General features: G+C 42.0%; 1 protein-coding gene across 3 annotated transcripts in view; it reads left to right on the top strand.

The window, feature by feature from the left end:
* TULP4 (TUB like protein 4) overlaps nucleotides 1-24,647 on the top strand; it is a 151,661-nt gene extending 127,014 nt beyond the window's left edge. For all 3 annotated transcript variants that reach the window (XM_014892742.2, XM_088161675.1, XM_088161676.1), the window contains exons 8-15: nucleotides 1,911-2,135; nucleotides 4,326-4,560; nucleotides 5,050-5,194; nucleotides 6,013-6,157; nucleotides 7,407-7,500; nucleotides 8,804-8,947; nucleotides 12,369-14,953; nucleotides 16,760-24,647. In XM_014892742.2, coding sequence (XP_014748228.2) covers nucleotides 1,911-2,135; nucleotides 4,326-4,560; nucleotides 5,050-5,194; nucleotides 6,013-6,157; nucleotides 7,407-7,500; nucleotides 8,804-8,947; nucleotides 12,369-14,953; nucleotides 16,760-16,876 — 3,690 coding nt within the window. In that variant the 3' untranslated portion in view covers nucleotides 16,877-24,647. The remainder of the gene's footprint in view (nucleotides 1-1,910; nucleotides 2,136-4,325; nucleotides 4,561-5,049; nucleotides 5,195-6,012; nucleotides 6,158-7,406; nucleotides 7,501-8,803; nucleotides 8,948-12,368; nucleotides 14,954-16,759) is intronic.
* The last annotated feature ends 223 nt before the right edge of the window (nucleotides 24,648-24,870 follow it).

Here is a 24,870-nt window from a genome sequence, read left to right as displayed (position 1 = left end):
AGGCTGTCATACAGTAGATGTGGCAGGTACCTATCTTGTGCCAGTGCCTTTTCAATTGCATTTATTTTGTAAGCAGTTTGAACTGTCTCATTGCTGCCAGACAGTGCGAGGGCCGAGCCACGCTCACAAATCATGAAAATACCAACCAGCAGGGGATACTTCTTGTGACCTCTCCTCAAATGTAAGGCTGTATCCCACAGATTATGGTTATGACATGCCATGTAGAATTATTGATTGTACACAAAGCATTTCTCAATTCTTTTGAAGTTCTCCACTACAAAATGCATTTAACAATTACTGTGAAAATCACAAGGTTCACATGTTGCTGCTTTCTATTTGTGTATCAGTCAGCCTGAAGATTTGTGCCTTCGTGGAGGTGTGTGTGTGTGGTATTGCCTAGATATAATTAAAACGAAGTTCCTTCATTCCTCCTACTTTAAAAACAGTATTTTCCTTGAAATTTAAATTTGGGTTAAGATGACATAGTAGGGAAGATCTCTTCTTTGAAAAAGTTTTTCATCCAATGGTTTATCTTGATGATAAACATTGATACAGTGCTGTGCCAGTTGCATTTTGCTTCATATCAGTCACATTAAAAAAAAACTTTTCCCAGTTTCTCACCCTTAAGCATCTTGAATTTTTAAATGGAGGGGAGGGTTTTTTTTCCCAGACCAGCTGAATAACCTCTGGGCTGATCTTAACCCTACTATGTGGGTACTGTGCTGCTAATAGAGGAGTGAACAAAAGCTATTATTGGCGGTGTCTTGACCCTGTCTTCTTGTTTGATGCGTCTTGTGAAAAGATATTCCAAAGACACCTTGACCTTTCAATAAATACAGTTCATTTTATAGATGAAAAACATGTTTGCTTACAGTTCTGAGTGCCCCAGATTGTGAAAATAAGGAAGACCTTCACAGAAAGGAGTTAATCTTTTGTAATTCACTGATGGCAGCCTGCTGTTCAGTATTCTTCATGGACTTAGAGTTTCATCTTTACTCTGTGCTGTTTCTTGACACAGAGGTAGCAGATGGAATTGAAAATACCACAGGGTGTGTCTATTTAAGCAAATACAAGTGCTTTGTAGCACAGAAAGCAAGAGATGACAGGTGGGTGCAAGTAATGCTTAAGGGCAAAAGTTATGATCATAGGGCTAGAGCAGGTCGCAACAGACTGGTACTTTACAAGAAAATATGGGATTTAGAAGGAAAGTTTAGGGAACTTCTTGCAAGCAGGAAATAAATGTCCTAAACAGCAGTTGTTTGTTTATTATTATTCTGATTCATGTTGTGAGATTTAGTACCAGTTGACCCTCATGCTTTCTGTTTTTACTGTCATGATTTAGACATTTCTGAGCGTAGACAAGTAGAAGACAAAAGGCCATTGTCAGTTGCATTCCTGGTGCTCTTTCACAGTTCAGTTCCTCTGGGAATAGTTCAAAAGAGACACTGCAGCTGAGAAAGTTGATTGAGCTTTCTCCACTTGTTTTTTAAGTGTCTCTGGGCATATAATTTAACTTTTCAGTTGTAAAATATGAGCTATCACCAGTGGATGAAGACTGATTAGATGACTGAATAAATCATTTGGATGGGGCATCAAAAGATCCTGCTTCTCAACACCCTGTGTCTTTAAAGTCGCTTATCCTATCTAGGTACTGAATTTGGTAGCTGATTCCTTGTATGAAGACCCTTAAGCATTCTGAGTAAAAAGCACTGAATAAACATCAACGGCTGTTTCTGATGACTTGAGATGTTCACATTCTTCTTCTGTGGGCAGTGGTGGGCACTTTTAAGTTTCTGGAAGACTTAGGGTAATGTGATTGGTGCTGAATTCATGCACTTGTGCAGCCATCTTGGAAAAAAGATCTTTTGCACAAAATCTTTTGAAGTTGTATTCTTTTGCTCTTCATGCAGCGTCCCATCATCTCGATCTGTTGGGGTCACAGAGACTCCCGCCTGCTGATGGCTTCTGGGCCGGCGCTGTACGTGGTCAGGGTGGAGCACAGGGTCTCCAGTCTGCAGCTGCTGTGCCAGCAGACCATTGCCAGCTGTCTGCGGGATGACAAGGACATCAGCAAGCTGACCCTACCCCCTCGGCTCTGCTCGTACCTCACCACTGCCTTTATACCAACAATCAAGGTAAAAAAGAAAGAAATGTGTGTATTGTGAAGAAGAAAGTGGTACTAGATCTCCCCCCTCCATGGTGCTCTTAAGTGACAATGGCTCAATTATAAGATTTTATCATTTTAAAAGCTTTCATATCCTCTTCAAGACCCCCTGATGCATTTGGTGCCTATTAAAAATCTGTAAAGAAGGCTCGAACATGCTGATCTGCATTGTTCCATGGAGAGGGCCTTCCCAAGTTCATTAGAAGGGTAAAATATGCTGGTGACTCACAAAGACTTCTGAAGAAACTCACGCTGGTGATAATGTTCTGTCACGGTTACAGGAAGGATTCACAGGGATAAAACTCTTCTACATGTCACATGAGTGCTTATATTGCCAGGAAGGTTAAGCTTAAGCCCTGGGGCTGCCCAAACATTTCTACTAACAGTGAGTTCTGCTAATCTTACTGTTCCAACAGTGCTATGGAATAATGAACCAGGTATCACACTTTTTCCTGTACCACAAGCAAAATCATTTGCGCAACCTGTTTGTTTTATGGTTTTGCCCTCAGTAACATCTTGGGATTTCCAAGCTGTTTATCACAGCCTATAAACCAGAGCATTACCTGGTAAATGCTTGACATTCAAACATGCAAAATTACATTTTTGTGATTTTTTATTTATGTGTTACAGCAGTCTCTTAAGCCAGAGGTCCTTGTTAAAACAATTCAGAGCTAGAGCAACTAATTTTAAATCAGTGGGACTGGCCCAGCTTAAATGAGAAGAAATTATGCCTACAAAATAAATAATTCAGCATGGTTCCATTTGGGTACTGCTAATCAGGGCAATTTGTGCAACTGTAAATCATTTCATTTGTCAAAGAACAATAAATGTGTTGCTGTAACCATAACTCCTGGATCTCCAAAGATGCAGAGCATTTATCAGACTGGAAGTCTCCAGTTCTTTCTCGTTCTTTCCATCCTTCTCCCCAGGATGCTTTCCCCATTGTTCCAGAACCACCCCTGTCTAAAGTATCTGTGACAATTTCCTGGCTGTCAGGGAAGGCAGGGGAGGATATGGGATGAGTTGAATGAAGGCAGCAGTTGGCTGGGAGCCCTGGTGGGGATCAGAGGGATGTGTACAGGGACGCATCATTGCCAACAACCTTTGTGTCACCTCCTAGAGGAGATGCCAGGACGCAGAGCGGTTGTGGCACTGTGTAGCTGAGAGGTGGAAGCAGTGTTTCCAGAAGCCACATGCCAGTCCCGTTTCATGGGTGTTTCTGGGGCCTCATCAGCTCTTATACTTTACCCTGGCTCACCCCCAGACACCCACTCAGCCTATGTTGTCAGCCATGCTATCAGTGCTAGGCAAGGCACCTTCTTCCCTGTGTACATTCCTCTTCCCCTCCAGCTTGTGGACCACATTATAGGCCACTTCTCAGCCTATACTCGTTTGCCAGGTTAAGGAAGCCCATTTTTTTCCCTATAATTTTTTTCTTACACTTTCATTTTGAAAGAAACTGTTGACTTATACACATTAATAGTATTTGTGTCATACAGGCTATATTGTCCTAGACGAAAGCAGTCCTACTGCTTTAGGACTGAGTTTTTCATGGATTAATACAATGTGCTGGCTAGCAGGGCAAAGTAACCCAAGCTTTGTGCTTGTATTTTTCTACATGGCACACAAATAGGCCCTTAGCTAGGATGGAACATGTGCTTGGAAGTGATATAAAAAGTACAAGTTTCTTTCATGGTTGACAGCATTGTAGCATAGTGGTAATAGCACGTACCAATACTAACCAGGAATGGGATCTGAGTGTCCAGGTTCACTTGGAGGGCCTGCAGGAGACAAGATACTCTGATACTTGACTTGACCACATTACTCAAGTTCAAAAAGAAGTTTCTGATAAAAGCTGGAACTTGAAGACAGGTTTGTTGTCTCATTCAGTGCTCTGACCATAGGTTCCTTTTTGACATAACTAGTTTTAGTTTTTGTTTTCTGCGTACAGCTGCTTTCGACCTAACAAAATAACACACAGCCACTCTGTCTTGCATGTGAGTCCTGCAGAACTCATGAAGTAACCTATACTAATCTTCACCTGCCAAATTAGAGTTAGGCTCAAGTTCAGTTAGTTGTGTTGGGACTAAGTCACCACAAAAAAATATAAAACCCATCCAATATCAGAAAACTTTCTCTTTCCTTCCTCTGTTTAATTAAGCCTCCAATCCCAGACCCAAACAATATGAGAGATTTTGTCAGCTACCCAACAGCTGGTAATGAGCGGCTTCACTGCACCATGAAGCGGACGGAAGATGACCCAGAGGTCGGTGGTCCATGTTATACTCTGTACTTGGAATACCTTGGGGGACTGGTGCCCATCCTGAAAGGACGTCGTATCAGCAAGTTGCGGCCGGAGTTTGTCATCATGGATCCTAAAACAGATGGAAAAGCAGGTAGAATTCAATTGTTGCTCTGTATAAAACTAATTTAGCAATACTTTGGACATTGAATCCTCAAGAGTTTTTAAAAATGCATATATGCAACATGGATGATGGCATTTGATTTTTTTTTCTGATGTGAAAAAAATCTTTAGTGTGACCTAGAAGCTTCTGAAATTATACCCTGCTGCCTTCTGTTTTACAGAAGAGAACTTCTTGTATTCTGAGTAATGGAAAATAGATTGCTAATTAGCAGAAAATATTCTTTAGTCTCAAGTTCAAAGTCAATTGAATGCTATTCATCCCTCTGAATCATGTTCACTTGAGTTCAAACCATTGGAAATTCAGAGTTTGAAGGCAGAGTGGAGATACTTAATTTTCCTCTGCAAAGTTTTGTTTCAACTGCTGCCTGTGGATCAGGTTTATGCTTCTGATGGCTGAGAGTTATAATTTATACCAGTTTTCTGAAGCAGCACTTAAATTTTCTGGGGCCTGTCTTGATAGATGAAATCTATGGAAACAGCTTGATTTCCACTGTGATTGACAGCTGCAACTGCTCTGACTCCAGCGATATCGAACTCAGCGATGACTGGGCAGCAAAGAAATCTCCAAAAATCAGTCGAGCTAGCAAATCACCTAAACTTCCCAGGTAATAACGTCTTGGATACTTCTTTTTCTCCAAGTGGCCTCTCTTCCTCCCTTCCTCCCCTGCCTCTCCTTCTTTCTCTTGACACCTTGTAAAATGAAAAGTTAAACTCCTTTCGGCACATAGGAATCCTCTCTAAGGTTGGGGTCCTCCACAGGGTGCAGTTCTGGGGCGATCTCAGAGATTGGCATAGAGTAAACTTCTCCCCAGGCAGTCTCAAAGAAGGATTTTATAAACTCTCCTACCTTTTCTTTTTTTTCCTCTCTTGCCACCATGGAATATATTTCGTCCATCAAACAGACGTTTTTTGCTTTCGTTTGTTACATTTCTGCCAGCGAGCTCTTTAGGTGCTTGGTATTCTTGACACCCCCCCGCCTTGTATAGTGGAAGGTAGAAATAACTTTTGGCTTAGGGTAGGAACACTGACAACATTTGTGGAACTGTATACTAATGTGAAAATCTGTCAGCTGAGGTGTCATGTTCGTATTTCTTGAGACTTTGCTCAAAGTCTGCATAGCTGAGATCATTCATCTCTACACCTTTTAGGGATTAGTGGAAGATATATTGTATCTGGCAGAACTGCTGTAAGCTTTATTAGATTAATTAGAAAGCATCCAGCATGAGTTACCGCAAGTGTGTCAGGTTTTCTGTATCTTCAAATTTGGCCTGTAATTCTCCAACCTGTAGGCTCTACAGTCTTTATTAGTCACTTTGAAGACATTCTATCAGTTGTCTTCTACTTACATCTTTCCATTCAAAGACATGAGTTTTGTGCATTTTAGCTTGACTATTGTTTATTCTAAGTATTGCTTTACCTGCAGAATCAATATAGAAGCTCGCAAATCTCCAAAGATGTCACGAGCTGCACAGGAGATCTCAAGATCACCAAGGTTACCAATAAGGAAACCCTCTATTGGTTCACCAAGCCTGACACGAAGGGAGTTTCCTTTAGAAGATATTACTCAGGTATTGTGCACATTGTTACCATACCTGATTCAAATGCATTTCTTTCATGAGGCAGCATGTTGATAGAGGTCCAATGATCAGCAATAAAAGTTTTTATTAAATTACAATAAGTAGATAGAACTAGAGAATTGCATCATCCAGTTCAGTACTAATGTTCCCAAGTGGCAGTGGAGTATCAGGTGTTGTTTGGTAAGTACTAGGACCACTTACTTTTGTCAGTGTGAATCCATGTGAGAGGTTTTATTCTAGGTGATGTTATTGGCTTTTTGAAAGTGTATGTGAAAACACTTAATTAGTTTCTCAGACCCATCTTAATGCCACCATAATTCTTTGCTTTGCTAGGGATTGCAGAGATAAGGAAATGTTTGCTTCAGAGGACCATATGATCTGTTTCATAATTAACATGAAACAGTCTTAACTGGAAGGAAGGAAATGAATTACCACTTTGTGCTCTTTGTGGTGTTCATGTCCTCTGGGTAAATGAAACTTAGCAGGCTGTAGAACTGTCTGGGTTGTACATTTCATTAGTAACAGCCTGTGTTCTTTTAATTTTCTTTTGTTTGGTTTTTTTTCCTCTCTTGTTTTGTTTTTTCCTTGATGTGAAAAATTCTAGAGCAGTTACACAGAGATAGGACCAAAAGCCCTTCGAATAGAGCAGAAGACCTGAGGCTTAGATCCTGCTCCTGATACTGGCAGCATAACTCCCAGTCTTTGAGAAAAATCTATTGGTCTTTCAGACCCATAATATGTGTACCATGGCAACAGTGGTTTGGAAAGTTGCTTTAGGAGCTCCAGGGGAATATATGTTTGTTGTTATGAGTAATTAATTTGTCTTGTTTATTGTCCTATAAAGTGATTAATGAGCATAGAACCAACGGGCAGGGTGTATCACTCTCTGAAATACAGAATAGCCGTGGTCCTGCTGGGCAGGAGCAGCAAGTGCCAAAAAACAGACCTGTTCTCACTAAGCAGGCATTCTCCACTAAGTGTTGTTCAGATCTTCAAAGCTTTAATCCCCCTGAGGCTGTTGCATACATCATTTCTGATGGTGTTAAGATATCAGAATGAGTCTTCTTAATGACTGGGTAAAACTGTTGGTACATAGGCACTTTAAGCTGTTTCAATACAATAAAAACAAGAGAAACTGAAATTGCATTATCACTTGCAATAGCTTGACTGTTCTGCAGTTTTTTATTAGATCTTGTTACAGATTTTATCAGGCAAAAATGATCTTGTTTTTGTTTTGCAGCACAACTACCTTGCTCAGGTCACATCTAATATCTGGGGAACCAAATTTAAAATTGTGGGTTTGGCTGCTTTCCTACCAACTAACCTTGGTGCAGGTAAAAGTAAATTGTTGATTTTTTTGCATGTCAGATTCTTTCTAACAAACAAGAAACTTATGCCATGAGATTTTTTTGTAAGTGATCAAAAGGCTTCTTTAACAAAGCTCTTATTTTCTGTGGACAGTGGAAATTAGATTTTATTGAATTCACTGTAACTAAAGGAGATTAAACTCTATAAATACAATAATGAGATGATCAATAAAATGCTAAAAGTCTCACTTGTAATAAAACAGTAAATAAACATCTGAGCCTAGACCTCTATTTTTACAGCTTATTTGAACAAAACCCACACAAATTAAAAAAATGGGTTTTGCAAGAGGACTATAGAAATAATAGGTTTTAAGTTACTGCAATAGAAGATTTTTATAGTTCTTTAGCTACAAATTATATGAAAAAGCTGCTACAGCGTCATGCTCAAGATTCTTCAGGTCAGTGCAGAGCCTCATCACATGGTTCTCCTGCTGGAGCATCAGTAACCTGGTAGCCATCATTAAAAGCAACAGTTGTCTATCAACCTTTTTCTGGGCAGGCCAGTTCTACCCAGTAGTCCCGTTGGAAGGAAGAAGGCTGGGTAAAAAACAGGGTACAACCTTGTAGAACTGAGCTCTGAACTGAAATATTAACACAAGGCTAGGGGTTTAGTGAGCTCTTTAGAAAACTGATTTTGTCCCGTGTTGTATTGTATAGTTGGGTCAGGAGTACATGAAGATGTCCTGGATGCAGAATCAGATGGATAGCTTTTGTGGCTATATGGACTGCTATCAGCAGTTGAATGACCACAGGTCATTCTAATTCTCTCACTGCCAGTGATAGTGAAGGATTTAAGTACAGAGTGATAACTTCTTTCAAATGTTCTCCCAGTCTCCAAAGGTTTGGGTCCCTGGGATTTCCTGAGCCCAGTGGGATTTCTTTGTATGTAGTAACTGTCAGCAGATTTCCTTCCTGAGAGCTTTCCAGTTTTCACCTTTAAGTTGGTAGCATCCTGTGGTGAAAAGTTTCAAGAGTAGAATGGAAAAAAGTATTTTCCTTCCATAAAAATAGATGTGACTACAAGATGATGAAATTAATTATTTAATTACAGAGATGCTGCTTCCATTTAAAGAGAAATAGCTGAAAGCAATAATCTCTTTTATCCCATTTATGCAAATTGTTGCATAGTGATTTGACAAATAACATGCACATGTATACAGTGAATAACAATATTCATAGCCCTTCTGTCTGCTTGGAATTGCTTCTTCCTTAGCTTTACATGCTCTTTGTGTAACAGACTTTTTTGTTTCTTGTTATATTCTTTCTCTAGTAATATATAAAACCAGTTTGCTGCATCTGCAGCCCAGGCAAATGACAATATATCTCCCAGAAGTGCGGAAGATTTCAATGGACTACATTAACATGCCTGTCTTTAATCCAAATGTTTTCAGCGAAGACGAAGATGATTTACCAGGTAAGGAGGAGCTGGAGCTGCTGTGTTATGGGTTAAGCTAGATGGAGGTCAGGTTGGTTGTGTCATGGTCCCGTCTGGTAAACACACAAAGCAAAATCATTTAGTCTGATGGGGTCCTGTAGAACTGAGTTAGAATAAGGCTAACATGTACTATGGGCATTGTTTTCTATAATGTGTGGAAAATATAATCCATTAAGAGCTCCTTAGTTGCAAGTTCATTGGGAAATTAGTCATCTGCTAATTCATCTTAGTTTGCTAGGAATTCTCCACAGACTGAGGCCTTGCATTCTGCATCCTGATAGGACAGAATTGTCACGTGTTGGAAACCCAAACAGGTTGTTCTTGAGACCTGATGGCATCAAAGCACAGCCAGTTGATAAGAGCTTGGGTTGGAGGGCAGGTTCCCATAAAGCTTAGCCGCCCTTTGAGAAGAGATAAATGCTCATTAGGATTTTTACCACTACTAAGAGTCTAAAGCAGTAAAGTAGTCAATAAACAAAGCAGGATCAGGAAGAATTTTTCACTTCAGTGAGATATAAGGTAGCAGAAGATTTAAGAGGTGCAGGGAAGGTTTGGGTGCAGGTGATGTGATGTGGAAGGTGAAAAGACTGGAAGTACTCAATACCTCCTCTGGTCAAAATAATCATGCCAATAAAATTAACAAACAATAGAAAATAAGATAAATTCATACATTTTCAGAATTTTAATATCACTAGGGGATTCTTGTTGCCCAGTCACAGGTTTTTGGAACTACAGAAGTGGCTGTCATGCCAGTACCCTTTAAAGAGGAAGGAGTGTGAGCACTGCAAAACAATCAAAGACTTGTGCTAAAGTCTATTGAAACAAATGGAAGTGTTATTATTTCAGACCAGGGTTTCAACTGCTGACAGCAGCAAAGCTTTTGTCTGACCCGAGCATCAGAGTAGTCCTCTGGACTTCTAATGAAATGCTTATATGTTTCAAATTAAACCCATTTTTTTCCCAGGCCCCCAATCTGGGGCAGTTGGCTTGCTTAATTTCTGTTTATATGATACCTGTAGTATATGAAGAAAACAATACAGACATTGGTGACTGTGTATATATATATATATTATTAATAGGAAGCACCCAACATTTGCTATTATGAAACATGGTCCAAGCTGTCAGAAAGTAATATAAAAACTAAATAGAAAAGAAATAAGTTAATAGAAAGTTTTCACATCTCTTCCTAAAAATTGGGTTGAGTCTGTACTAGGAGATGAAATGGTGCTCATAATTGCAGGAATACCACATAAACAGAGAGAAAATTATTAGACTCTTGTAACAACTCTTTGAGAAGGCTAGTAAAAGAAACACACTACCCGGTCCTCCATAACAGCCACTTTTTTCTTTCTAGTTTCTTCTGAAAATTTATTTCTGACTTAGTAAATGGTGGCCACTTAAATCTTCAAAAATGTTTTTGGGGATATTCTTTCTAAAGCCTGCATATAAAAGAAGAAAGTACCATATACTAAAGGAAAAAATATTGCAGGGTAAATAATGATTACATGATAGATTAGAGAAAACACGGTAGAAAGCTGCTCTTGGGTAGTGCAGTGTTCGTAGTGAGGTACACTTGGGACAGGTGTTTTTTTAACGTAGTCCGTAAAGATTTGGCAAGACAAGTGCACAATTAAGGATTTAACTTACAAAGTAGGCAAACTAATCAATTAAAAATATTGGAGAAATGAAGAAAACATTAGATTTAAACACTCAGGAGTATTAAGCAACACCACAACAAATGATATTTTGTTGGATAAGGCAAAATGACAGCAACGTTTGGGGTTGCTCAAGCCAAGCTAACAATTAAACCTCAGGCTCTGGCAGCTAAATTGCTAAGCCTGCAGGCATCAGGGTGAAAGCATGGCCTGCCAGCCAAGCACAGAACCACAGAACTGCCTTAGGGTCAGCTAGGTTTGGCTGTTGGCCTTTCTCTAAAGGAATTAACTGAACTACCCTAAGTAGTTGCCAGTGTAGCCACAGTGCTATCTGTACACCTGCCACATTCATGACTGATGCTGATAAAAGCCTGATGTTACCAAAAATGTAATTATAGGGCATAGGTAGATGACTAGAATTTTAATTAGAAATTAATTAGGAACTGGGCAGCATTTGGAGGAGTCCTGACTAATGGATCTCTTATATGATCTGGTCTCGCAAATCACAGGTCTCCACAGAATTTGGCACACTTAAATATGGATATAAAACTGGATAAAAACTGGGTATGACACTTAGACCCTTGGTCTATTCCTTCCACAAACCTGCTGATACAACTCACTTATCATTTTCTGTGGGGATTTTTACAGGAAGTTTAATTAAAAAATTAAGAACTTGCAATATTCTTGGAAGTTCTAATATAGTATTTACTGTTTTCCCTCTTTGTTCTGTTTTGTTCCTTCTTGACTTCTGCACCTCTTCTTGGATCCAGGGTCCTCATTTCCTGCTCCAGCTTTTCAGTGGTAGCTTCTATTGGAATTAACCACTTTTTGCAAAAGGAGCTGCAAACAATTGAGCACTCTTCATGCTTTGGCTTAAAATTATGAAAACTGCTTCTTGCCACATTTTCCCTTTTTCAATGCCACCACATGCAGGAAATTTTTCCTAATACACATGCGCTTCTTTATACATTTCTGATTGCAGCCTGTCCAAACATTAATGCTGCAGTCGCCCTGACTACAGTACCCACTTCTTGAATCTTTTTAGCTTCCCATCTATTTCCTTACATTTTCTCCTTACAAATCTTCTGAGAACTTCTGTATGTTTTGTCTGCATTTCATTCCATCATATTCCTCTCTCTCTGTTTCAGCTTTCTTCCTTTTGAATTGCTGGTTGGTTTGTCATCCACTATACTCAGCTTTTCCCAACTATTGTCTGTGTTCTCCAGTTCTCCCAAGCTCATTGAGTCCAGGAACCTTATACTAGATATTATGCAGTGCCTTCAGTGCAGGTCTTCCAACTTTCTTAGCCTCCACTTCTTTTGTTTATTTGCTTGTTTGTTTCGTTCACTTGTTTGTTGATGTATTTACTATTAAAAGTCCCTCCCTGAAAACTAGTGAGTCCCGATTTAGTAAAACTTTTGATTTGAGCAGAAGCAGTTAAAACGGGATGATGGGTGAATGCTAACTGATACTGTGAGATTCCCTGGGGATCTTAGTGTAGGCTGAAAGTGCGCTCTGAAGTGTCACTCCCGAGAAGTGGCTTTAAAATTGATCACCAGCTGATACAAGTCGCTCATGGGAGACGGGCTGGCTTGCATGTCCCCACTGAGGTCTGACCCACCGGTTTTGGGAACAGGCAGCAGCCCCTCCGGCCGCAGCAGAGTCTGTACAGGTCGCAGATCGTGTGAAAGGCTCCTCCGTGACTGGCAGGCGGTGACGCTCTGTGTTTGTGTTGTCCCTTGCAGTGCCCGGCGCCCCCGGCGCGCCCGCCAGCAGCCCGCCCTGCACCGTCAACATCCCCATCGCGCCCATCCACAGCTCGGCGCAGGCCATGTCGCCCACGCAGAGCATCGGCCTTGTCCAGTCGCTGCTCGCCAACCAGAACGTGCAGCTGGACGTGCTGGCGAACCCGCCGGCCGAGGCGGGGGGCGAGGGGCCGGGGCCCTTCCCGGGAGCTCCGGGCCGCTTTCCCGGCCCCGGGGCGGGGGCGCTGGCCGTGGGCGAGCTGGGCCGGCCCCCGCCGCCGCCGCTCGCCCCGCCGCCGCCCGCGCCCCCCGCCATCGCCCTGGCCGACCTGCGGGACCACGGCGACCGCGAGCATGAGCCCCCGCCCAAGGCCAAGGCCCCGCGGCCGGGGCCACCGCTGGTAGAAGGGGACGCCGTCATCTTCGGGGCCGCTCAGGAGCTGCAGCTGAACAAGATGAACCCGCCGCCTCCCTACCCCGGCACCATCCCGGCCGTGCCCGCCGCCGCCCTGCCGCCCCCGCCCGGCCCCCCGCAGCCGCCCCTCGATCTCTGCCTCAAGAAGGGGGAGTTCTCCCTCTACCCGGCGGCCCACTACCAGACGCCCCTAGGGTACGAGCGGATAACGACGTTCGACAGCAGCGGGAATGTGGAGGAGGTGTGCCGGCCTCGCACCAGGATGCTCTGCGCCCAGAGCACCTACACCCTGCCCGGTCCCGGCAGCTCCGCCACCTTGCGCATCACAGCTGCCGAGAAGAAGATGCAGCAGCCCTGTGCCAGCGCTACCTTGAACCGGCTCACGGTGCCCCGTTACTCCATCCCAGCCGGGGACCCGCCGCCCTACCCTGACATTGCCAGCCAGCTGTCCCAGGGCAGAAGCATGGCGCAGAGGCTGGACAGCAGTATCATTCATGCTACTCTGCGGAGAAACAGCAGAGAGGCAGCCCTGAAAATGGCTCAGCTGATGGATGGTCAGAGAGCCACTTTGCAACTTCCCCCTAAAGCCAAGAGCAACATTGTGTCAGCACAGTACCAGCAGAGAGTGCCCACAGCCTTGTACACCTGCAGCCAGTGCAGCAGTGGCAGCGCTGGCAGCAGCAGCGGTGCGAGCGCCGGTGGCACGGGCAGCATCGCTAGTGCCAATGCTGGTAGCAGCGCTTCCGGTATTGGTGCCATGAGACCAGATCTGAGCGCAGGGAGTGGCTCCCAACACAGCTCTGTCATTGCTCACTCTGTCAGCACTTCGCCTCTGGCCTCCCAGTCCTCCTACAGCTTGCTGAGCCCACCTGACAATTCCCGTGACCGAGCGGATTATATCAACTCCGCTTTCACGGAGGATGAGGCCCTTTCTCAGCACTGCCCAGTGGAAAAATCAGTACGGCACGTACCTGTGGCCTTGACAGAGGCAACCCTTAGTGTAAAACGGCCCCCGCCGTACCAGTGGGATCCCATGGTGAGCGAAGAGATATGGGTTCCTCAGGAAAGGACATCTCAGAGCTCAGTGCCCAACCCTCTAAAACCTCCTCCGCTCATCATTGGTCAAGCTCAACATCTGGATATGTCTCGAGTGCCATTTGTTTCCCCCAAGTCTCCAACCAGTCCCACTGCCACTTTTCAGACAAGTTATGGGGTTGGAGTACCTTACCCAGGAAGCTACAGTGCCCCACCCCTTCAGGGAATGCAGGCCCCCTGCTCCCCCAAAGAAGCTCTGGCCCCAACACAGTTTGCACAGCAGGAGCCCACAGTTGTGCTTCAGCCAGGTTATCCATCCAACCTCTCCTATTGCCCTTTGCCACCCATGTACCCGGGAAGTAGCACTTGCTCTAGTTTACAGCTGCCACCGATCGCCTTGCACCCGTGGAGCTCCTACAGCGCCTGCCCACCCGTACAGAACCCCCAGGGCACCTTGCCTCCCAAGCCACTCCTCGTGGTGGAGAAGCCAGTGATGTCTCCCCCACCAGCAGAGCTGCAGGGCCACGTGGGCACAGAGGTGATGGTGGAGACGGCAGACACGTTCCAGGAGGTGCTCTCCTTGACAGAAAGCCCTGTTTCTCAAAGGACAGACAAATTTGGCAAGAAGAGCCGGAAACGCCTGGACAGTCGAGCCGAAGAAGGAAATGTGCAGGCTATCACTGAGGGCAAGGTCAAAAAGGAGGCAAGGACACTGACTGACTTCAATTCACTGATAGCAAGCCCTCGGCTGGGGAGGGAGAAGAAGAAGGTCAAGAGCCAAAAAGATCAGCTGAAGTCCAAGAAACTAAACAAGACAAATGAGTTTCAGGACAGTTCAGAGAGTGAGCCGGAGCTTTTTATCAGTGGAGATGAACTGATGAACCAGAGCCAAGGCAGTAAAAAGGGTTGGAAAACTAAAAGGAGTTTGAGGACAGCCAGTGAGCTGGATGAATTCAAGTGCCGGAAGGCCAGTGAGAAGGAGGATGGGCGACTGGGAAGCCAGGGCTTTGTGTATGTCATGGCCAACAAGCAGCCACTGTGGAACGAGGCAACACAAGTCTACCAGCTGGACTTCGGAGGGCGGGTGACCCAGGAGTCGGCAAAAAACTTCCAGATTGAGCTGGAAGGACGACAGGTAGGAAGGGGTGGCACACACTTGCTGGAATGGGGGCCAGGATGTGGGAAAGCTATGACAGGAATAAGCTGTCTCTCATGCTGCAGAGTGCCTCTCATGTTGCTTGTGTCAGCTGTTCCATGAAAAAAAGCTTTGCCATGTGGTTGATAAAAAACAGCTGTCAAAGGTCTAAGTTCAGCAGGTAGAGTGAAGTAAAGCTGTAAAGTAAATGCACAAAATATGTTTGGTCTTATTGCAGGCAGACATTGGAACAAAAGCCTCCTTTAGTCTGGCTCTCCCTGCTGAAGATTTTATAATAAACACCGTAGCTCTCTGCAGTGGTAGCTGCACTTGCCATCAGTGATGGCTGTGGATGGCAGCTAATTGAATGAACACTGCTCCCTTCTTGCCCTGCTTAAGGAAGGTTAGCCAGGCAGCAGGTGGCTAAGGCTGTTAGCTTCCCTTCATGCCAAAATTTCCACTTGTGAGCAGCTACCAGGCCCCTGGGGTTGGCTCTTAATGCTAGAGGAGATAGACACTGACCCACCCTAGAACAAAGTGCTCCTGGGCCGCTTTTGAACCGCCTGTGGGTAGAAGGGTCAATGGCTAGTTCAAAAAATCAAAACATTTAATTTTGGCCAGAGTGATATGTTACTATTACTACACCAAACCCGGGCTTGTAAGTGGTGCTTATTAGCAGGATGCTGGACTGAGACTCAGGAGACTCATATTTATTTCCTTGCCAGCTGTGAGTTACTTTTGGTTTACTGAAGATGTCAAGGCTCTCATCTTCCTCTGCTTTAGGTTGGGAGTTAGAGGTCTTAAGTCTCTGACATGCATGGCCAGTCTTTTGGTTTTACTTGTATGAAACAAAAGCTCAAAGGCAGCGATCAGAGCCATTTGTATCCCTTTCTTCTTCAGTTAAATGGCTGTGGATATGTCCCCATGGGCAGCTGTGCAAAACCACCCAACCAAGGGTTTTTTCTTGCTGGGGGTAACAAAGCCTGCCTTGACTTGCACAGTCAGTCCCCATCTTCATCGTAGAGCAAATAAAATCTGGATTTCCAATGAAGTGGATGAAAAAACAGTAATAATAGGCCAAACTTCAGATATTCCCTGCGGAAGAGCAATGAACAACCTGACTAGTTATGCTTTTTTTGTATTTCTAACAGTTCTCACAGTCCCTTTGCTAATTCATTCTCGCTGTAATTATGTGCTAATGAAGATATTTATGCAGAGAGAAACAGAACTACAAAGAGTAAACACCTTATCAGCTATGAAGTTCTAGAGTGAGAAAATTGGTTATTTCCCTTCTCTGAAAGCTCCTTTCTTTGAAAACAAAGTCTGTTTTCCTGATGGGTCGATGGCAGGATATTTCCAAGGGAGAGATTGATATTTTCCTGCAAGAATCATGATGCTGGTATATCCACATCTACTGGAGTAATTGGTGACAAGCTACTTAAAGCAATGCTGTATGCAGTCTAGCATGTTTTATCAGTTTACTCTGTGGAATCAAATATTGTAGTCAAATACTCTGTACAGACGAAAAGTACAGTGCTCTCACTGTTCTTTGGCATCATACCCCATTCTGTCTGTAGCTCCAGTCATATTAACTGAGAAGGAGAGGTGTTCATACAAAGAAGCAGAAAAATTTCGCTCCTATTCTTTTCTCTGTTTCCTTTTCTGTAGTTCATATTAACTGAGAAGGAGAGGTGTTCATACAAAGAAGCAGAAAAATTTCGCTCCTATTCTTTTCTCCGTTTCCTTTTCTGTAGTTCATTTTTTTGACCTTTTTCTCTTTTCCTTTCCTTTTCCCCTGTTTCCCAGGTGATGCAGTTTGGAAGAATTGATGGCAATGCTTACATTTTGGACTTTCAGTATCCATTTTCTGCAGTGCAAGCCTTTGCTGTTGCTCTGGCTAATGTGACTCAACGCCTCAAATGAAAAAGCAGAGACTGGAGAGAGGAAAATGTTAACCTTCTCATGAAGTCCAAACCGGAAAATGTCAGGGCAGCCTGCTTTAGGTGTGCAGAGATGCCTGGGAGTTAAGAAGGCAGTAAAACTGGAAAAGTCTCTTGGTGCCCACCAGAAGGGCATTAACTCTAATCAGTCACGGGGTGGAGGGTGGGGGGGCTGTTTTCTGTTTGTTTGTTTGTTAGCTTGTTTGTTTTCCGGTTTCATTTTCTTTTCAAGCCTTGTGCTGGGTGTCAGAAAGAGCGAAGGGTTGAGAACCATTCAGTGTTACGTGGAGAAGTGTGGCTTTTGGCTTGTTGTGGTGGTTCTGCTGTTTGTGCTACAGTAGCTGATGTAAGCTCATGGGGGGATTAAACCAGACTGCTCTTTTTGATAGACTGCCTTATCTCATGCTATTTTTTTTAAAACAGGGAACATTACTTTTTTCTGGTCCAGTTTGTACTTCTACTACTAAAACATCAGTGATAGCAGCAAACAAAGTAAAAAAAGAAAAGAAGCTGTAATACTTGAAGACATGTGTTTCTTCTCTGATACCTGCTAATAACTGAGCACCACAGGTTCCAAGGAGGCTTATGTAGGTAAACGTTTAATTTATAAACAGTGACATGTTACTCAGAAGAGAAAAAATTCTTGCCAGTGGGTGTTTGTTATGGTTTAGGAATGGTTTTCTCTAATTTAGTGTTCCCACCAAAACACTCCAAACCATGCACCACTTGCTCACTGCCCCCTCCCCTTTTCCCTTCCCTGCAGTGGGATGGAGAGGAGAATTGGAGGCACAAAAGGTAAAGATCACAGGTAGAGAGAAGAACGATTTACTGCAAACAGCAGTGGAATGAGAAAACAAACAGTTCCAGCATCAATGTTAATAACAGAGTGCAGGAGAGGCGAAAGATTCGCACGCATGTGCTCACCATGGGGGAGCCTCTGCCAGTACCTGACCTTGCTGCCACACCATGTGACCTGCATGGGACCCCTTCCCACAGCCCCAGAAAATGATGGGGAGTGGTATAGAATAACCTCTGGATTCTAGTCATCCCCTCTTCTGGCTACTGCAAAAATTATCTCTCTCATGGCTAGAACTAGGGTTTAATAACCCACTGTATCAAAGAAGTTGATATTTGCTTGTTTCGTATGCTATTAAGGGGGATAAACATCTTTCAGTAGGTGACAGAGGAGCAAATAGTTACAAGCATTGCTTCTTTTGTTACTGGCATAAACATCTTTCAGTAGGTGACAGAAAACTGGAGAGGAAGTAATCATGAGTGTTGTTTTTTGTTCACATTGTTCAGCAGTATTCTGTGATTTGGCCTGTAGCTGGGAGAGGTACAATCTGATCAGATGTACCTCTGAGGCCGTGCCTGTGCTTGCTCCTCATTTCAGTGTGTTTACACCATGTAAACAAAGCTTTTCCAGCAAATGAGAAGACCCAGTGTATTCAGTCCTCTTAGCAATCAGTATCAATCAAGTTCTACAACAGTGCTTGAATTAGGAAGGAGACAAGTGTAGCAAGTCATTACAAGAAGAAATTTCATCAGAGAAGCAAGTTCATTAAAGGAAACAACATCATGGCTGGCTGGAGAACAAATGAGTTGAAAGAGAAAGAAAAAACTGGACAGAATCATGTCTTTTGTCACCCACCTTGCTGCTTGCTCCAGCTAAGAGCAGGAAGCCAGTGTGTACACAGAGTGTGACAGAGGAAAGCTTAATATCAGTAGTACGACTGTGCAGTTCTCTTTGGTGCACATGCAGACAGACCTGTTGAGCATTTCAGAAGGTTGCTTGCACAGAAGAGTTTCTTTGTTGTCTATGTGTTGTGCACGTTTATTTGCTTTTTCTCTTTCCTCCGTGTCAGCATTTTGCTACAGAATACGTTTTGATATGGAAGTAATTTGATCAGTGATACCCAAACCCCCCAACTATTCATATAATTATTTGGACATTAGATTACAAAACATCACAGCAGGGTTTTTTATCAAAAATTGATCTTTTGAAGTTAAAGGCCCACTGGGAAAGATTTGCCGGTTGAGATGTCAACAGCTGCTTTGTCTTTCATCCACAACTTCTTTACTTGAAAAGCTCAGTATAACTTAAGATGAATATGTGTGATTTTCTCTCTTTGTCCTAGTAGTAGGGCAGATGCGTGTTGCATTTGATTTATTCTAAAGGAACATTTGACAGAAGGCCTTGCTGTAGTAGAAATTACCAATATGCAGTGATCTTCTAACTTGTGTTCTGCTGAGACTTCCAGAGCTGTACAGCACAGAGAAGCAATGCCAGTAGAGGAGTTTCAGAGAGCTGCCAAGGGAGGTGATGAGTTAGATTGGATAATGCCCCACAGGGTAGGTCCAGGAAAAACCACGTTTGAGATGGTGTCATTGGAGAGAGGAAGGAGAAGTAGGAGAGAAAGAGCAGGGCAGTAGATGGTACCATGCCTGTCTTATCCCAAAGCTTAGCAGCTTCTTGTGTGTGGGAGAGGTCAGGCTCAACATTACCCTTGGCATCTATCAGATTGTTGTTTTCTTTAATTAATTAGTTTTGTTTCCATTAATTGTCTGGGCCCATTAGTGTTCTTTTTCACATGTTTGATTTATTCAGCAGTTTGAGTGCCTGTATGTATACTGGTATGTGTGGAAATAGATTTGGTTCTGGTCCCTTGAAAATCAATGGAAATGTTTCACTTGTTTTTTTATTGAGGAAACACTATTAAGGGCTTTGTCTATATTGAGTTATATACTGTAAAAACAGTAGGTTGAATTCTTAGTCCACTGATTCCAGTACACAAGGAGGGAAGTTTGCTGATGAGAGGCCTCACCTGCCCTAAGGTCTGTGCTAACCAGCTGTACCCTAATTAGTGTTTGACAAGCACACAGTGAATGCTGTAAGACAAGAAACATACCAGGGGTGGCTTGTTTGCTTGCTGAGGCAAGGGCCACTTAGTCATTTGTCAGAAATACTCAGCTGGAAGAACACTGCCAGCTGAAATCATTAGGATGTGGAAACAATGAGAATGTTTTTTTTCTGATGAAAATTTAATCTAAATAAGGACTTCTGCTTGCAGTTTCGTTAGCCTTCCAGAGAACAGTATCCTCTTCGCTTTGTTCATTGCCAAATGTTTCCAGTTATCAGTAGTTTTATTCTAATGGAGAACCAAGAATTGAAACCGATAAAACAAGTAACAGAGTTCTTAATTTGGTTTCACTGGTCCAGGTCATGATTGCATCCTTTTGATGGCACTCATAAAGAGCCTTGGCATAGAAAAAGCTTTGGTTTTTGCCCAAGAAAAGAACAAGGAATAATTACCAAAAAACTGGGAAAATAAATACTATTTTCAACATCGTTTCCATTTGCTTGTCCAAAAACTCTGTAAGATACGATAGTTTATCTTTTTGAAAATAATTTAGTCAAGTCTCTTCAATTAAGGATATTAATATGTAGAGAATCCCCAATATTTGTGAGAGAAAATACTCTCAAATATATATAATTTTAATTAAAGGAATGGTAAATACATAAAAATCTGACTGTACAACTGGATCCTAAATTATACAAAGAACAAGTGAAAGTAATTTTATTTTAAATTGAGATACAATATAGGAAACAAATTTAAGAATGTCCCCGATTAATCACTTAAGTCATGAAGGCTGCTATTGCATTCAGCTGAAAGATAGATGTTACGTTTTCTATTTTGTTAGTAAAACTCAGTTTTCTGTAGGTAATTTAAGTTCTTCTAGGAAGAATGTAGCAAAGTGTTCAGAAATACCTAGTTCTTTTATACATGCAGTAATTTTCACTAGTAAAGGATGTTTTTTCCAAAGCTTTTTTTTTTTTCAGTTGTGCAATAATTTTAACAATCTTGGGAGTTTGTTTTGTTTCTGTTGGGTTGGCTTTTTGTTTTGTTTTAGTTTGGGTTTGATTTTTCTTTGGGGAGTTTTGAGTGTTTGTTTAAAGATAATTTAATGCAGATTTCCTGTTAATGTCCAAAAAACGAATTATTTTTCTTGCATAATGTAATGAGTGATTTAGGGATTATTTTATTACTATGTATCAGTGAGTTATACACACTTATTTATATTTAAAGAGCATCTTTGTAAGCAGTTGTTTGCTAGCAGGTAAACTTTGCTGCAAGAAATTAAAAATGCTTACAGGAAGACCTGGTTTTGCTGGATAATATGCAAAAACTTCATAATGCAGGCAAAGATATTTTTTTGGCAGCTAAACATAATGAGTTTGCTATGGAGAACTGTGCAGACTACGAAGAGTCTAGGTGAGTTCTTTGGGGCCTGCAGAAATCTGTCCTCTGTTTTCCTTCTTTATTTGTAGCTATACTTTGGTTGGGAGCGGCTTAAAAAATAGGAGGCATGGTTTGCTTTTTCTTGAGGTACAAGGTAAGGTGGGTTTCGTGGTAAGAGAGGGTATAACAACACATGCTGTTTGTAAGGAGGTCGCTGTAGTTCCGTAGGGTTTGGCAATGGCATGGTTCACTGCCAGGTAGAGGTACAGGCAAACTAGCTCAAATAAGCTGAGGCACAAGGAATTGTGTAGCAGTAGAAGCATTTTCCTCTGCTCAGCCTAACAGTGCTCCTTCTTCAGCTGGGCTCAGCTGGTTCCAGCACTGCCACAGTGCTTCTGGCAGGTGCTGCATGGAGCTCATGGAGCTGTGCCCCGATGGTGCCTGCAGCAGCTTTGCCTCCTCAGGATGCTCCCTGGCAGACCTGTTGGAGCAGGTGTTCCTCCACTCATCCTTCTAGGTCTGCTCCAGGAGCAGCATGAAGCTGCCACGGAGTTTGGCTGCAGCAGCTTTGGGCAGAGAGCCCTGATGCCAGCCAGCAGCCACGGTGTCCATCTGAAGTCAGAATCTGCTCTGCTGGAGTTGAAAAGGGATGAAACAAAAAACCTGATAATTTTGAAAAAATAATGGTAATAACCTCAACATAGATCTTGAACAGAATCTAAACATTTAAAGTTTGGCATAAATGGAGTGACAATTTTTAGCTTTAAACAGTAAGAGTCCATGTTTCTTCAACATCCTAAGAAACTATACAAAGGTGGGGGGTGACAGAAGGAAAAAAAAGGAATTACCACATTAGCACTTTTGCACTCAGTTCCAGAAAATGAGTAACATGTGCCATGGGCTGCCTGAATATCAGTAAATCTGCACACAGGTTCATCTCAGTTATAAAAGTTTCCTGTGATGCAGCCACAAATAAAACTGTGTTTTTATGAAGATGCATGAAGGTCTACAGGTGTCAGACAAGGGTATCTAACTTTGCTGAAGCCTTCAGCCTAAACTTTCCATAGATCCAGGCTTTAATTAATGTGTCTTTTTAATATCCTCTCAGAAATTACAGATTTTGGAGCTTGTCTGATTATTGCCTCCATCAATTTCTGTGCATTTGCTTTTTGAAGCCTGATGTGTGTGATCCTATGTTACTTGGTGCCCTCTTACCTCTCAGAAACATTTTACACTCATATAAAAAGAGCAGCAAGTGCAACAACTGATTTGGTGAAATGAAAGGGGAGAGAAGACACAGTAAATTTTCATTAACTTTTAAGAATGTGTTTCCCAGAGCAACAATTTAGAAATTGCATGTCTGCAGGGCCCAAATTACTCCAGACCAGCAAATCAGACTTAATGATTAGTAAGAGATGAGGCCCTTGTGTGGCATGCTGACAGAGGGCCAACTTCCAGCCTCACTGTATGGTTACACCAAGATACATAAGACACCGGAATGCAATCCAAAATGTACTTACCCATTACTGTGTGATTGTAAGGTAAAGATGGCTTGTATGACCCATACATCCATTCAAAGGAAATTACAGAGCATTAGCCAAGAGCCGTGTTGGCAGCTCAGTATAATCCCCCTTGGAGAATGCTAGAAGTAAAATCCTGGCTATGGAGTAGTCATTCAGATTTTTAACTTTTATTCCCATTTCTAGGAGTCCATCACAGGACCGGAGGGAAAGCTGTTTGTTATTTAGAAATTGACATAACAGTTTTCCTAGTGTAAGAGAGCAAGTCAGCTATACTGCTTACAAAAATGGGAATCCTAGTAGACAAATGTTTTTTGTGTTCATGTCTCTTCCCCTTCAAGGCACAAACTTTCATTAGTAAATACCAATTTAGAGTCTTGCTGCCCTCAGGAGTAGTCTGCAGGGAGGCACCACAGGTCCTATTTACAGGATTGGAATTTACATGCACCATTCTCAAAGGAATAAAATTAATTACTACTTGTGAACAATGGTCTATGTGAATTATTTTGTCTTTGTATTTATTTAATTTTTTTCTTAAAAAGTTCCACGGAGATGTTTTAAGATTAAGACTGCTTTCCCTGTTGCCTGAAATCACTGAAGATATATCAGGAGTTTCTTTGGGCAGGTTGATTGTTGCTGCTAAAATCTAGAGAAATTTTAAGGCAAAAGCAGTTAATGAAACAAAAGAATGAAATAAGATTCAGTGAAGCAATTCTTGCTAAGAAAACTAAAAGCTTCACCCTTTAATTTTCAATTTTGCAAATGAATCAGTAACGAGAAATTTGTGTTTCAAGGCAAATTGTTTGGGAGGGCTATGCAAGTGTACTGGTTTGCTAATACAGAGCTGACTGCAGGATCAAGAAAAGATGATTTTGTGAGACAAAACTAAATAAATGAAAACACCGAATACTTACCTATCCAGAGTGTTCAATGAAAAAATTAGATGGTGTGATGTCAAAGCCTGCCAGTCTGTTCTTAATCCTCTGGTTTACAATTTTAAAATATGGACTGATTCAGCAATTTTGCATCCTGACAAAGGTTGTCTATTTTTGGAATTTTATCTGACTGGCCAAGTATGTGGCTTAAGATACAGATAAAGATTAAAGTAATTACAAAAGAGAAACATTTTGGAACAGTGTGTAGACACCTGAGTTTCAAGTATTTCACAGGTATAATGCTCGGCCAGTAATTCATACCTATGTTGTTTGAAGCTATTTGTTCAGATTTCAAACTTTCCCTTTGTTTCTTTAGTTTGCTTGATACTTGTTTTGCCTTTGGTTGCTTTTAACTTCTGTTTCACTATTTCAGAATTCACTGCTTCTTTTTCTGTTTGTGTGTTGTGTGTTTGGGGAAGGGTATGTCTGTTCAAGATCTCGTTGTTTATTGTAGATAAAATATATGGTGTTGTGGAATAGCATGGGGATGCATTCGACTGAAAAGGCACTGTAGTGTTTCCTGAAAAAGAAGGGGAGTTGCATTTGTTTATGAATGCATTATTTTGGTACTATAACTTTGAAAATTATTTGGGATTTTTTTTCTTTTTTTTTTTTTTTTCTTTTTTTTTTTTTTTTTTTTAATTTAATCAGCATAGAGCCATGCAGGTGCATGCATTCTTAAGTGAGCAAGCCCAGCATGTTTTTCTTAAGGTATTTAAAAATTTGGTACATCATTTGTGAACTTTACTTACCAAGACTATTTTTTAATTCTATTTTTTTTAATCTCCTTTTTTTTCCCTGCTGAATATACCATTGTATACTTGGTTTCCATTGTACTTAAAAATTATCCTGATCTGCCTCTCCTTTTATGTATCTTGTGTAGATTTTGCAGGAGGTGCCTAGAAAGTATTGTTGGTTTCCCTATAAAAGTGTGGTTTGTCCAGATTCTTTACTGTCTACATGATTGAGAGATGGACTGATTGCCCTATTTTTCCTTGATGATTTGGAGTTGTAAGAGTTGTCCAGCTGTTGCTTAATAAAATTTTGCAGACTAAAAAGTTGCTGATTTGTTTCTGTTGCACTCTGCATCTTGTTAAGCACCTTAAATACTTTTAAATCAAATGACAAATCTGTGCTGGAACAATCTGAATAATAACCAGCCAGTGCCATTACACTTTGTCTTTTCAGGCACTGTACCCACAGGTTCCACTGAGTGTGGTGCATGTATCAGCCCCATCGTACCTTGTGACATTCACATGGGACGGTGGATGGCAAGGATTT

The sequence above is a fragment of the Sturnus vulgaris genome, chromosome 3 (assembly GCF_052056855.1).
Source record: "Sturnus vulgaris isolate bStuVul1 chromosome 3, bStuVul1.hap1, whole genome shotgun sequence".
Classification (NCBI taxonomy): domain Eukaryota; kingdom Metazoa; phylum Chordata; class Aves; order Passeriformes; family Sturnidae; genus Sturnus; species Sturnus vulgaris.
Note: the sequence above shows the minus strand (reverse complement) of the source record. Positions and strands in the feature narration are given on the sequence as shown.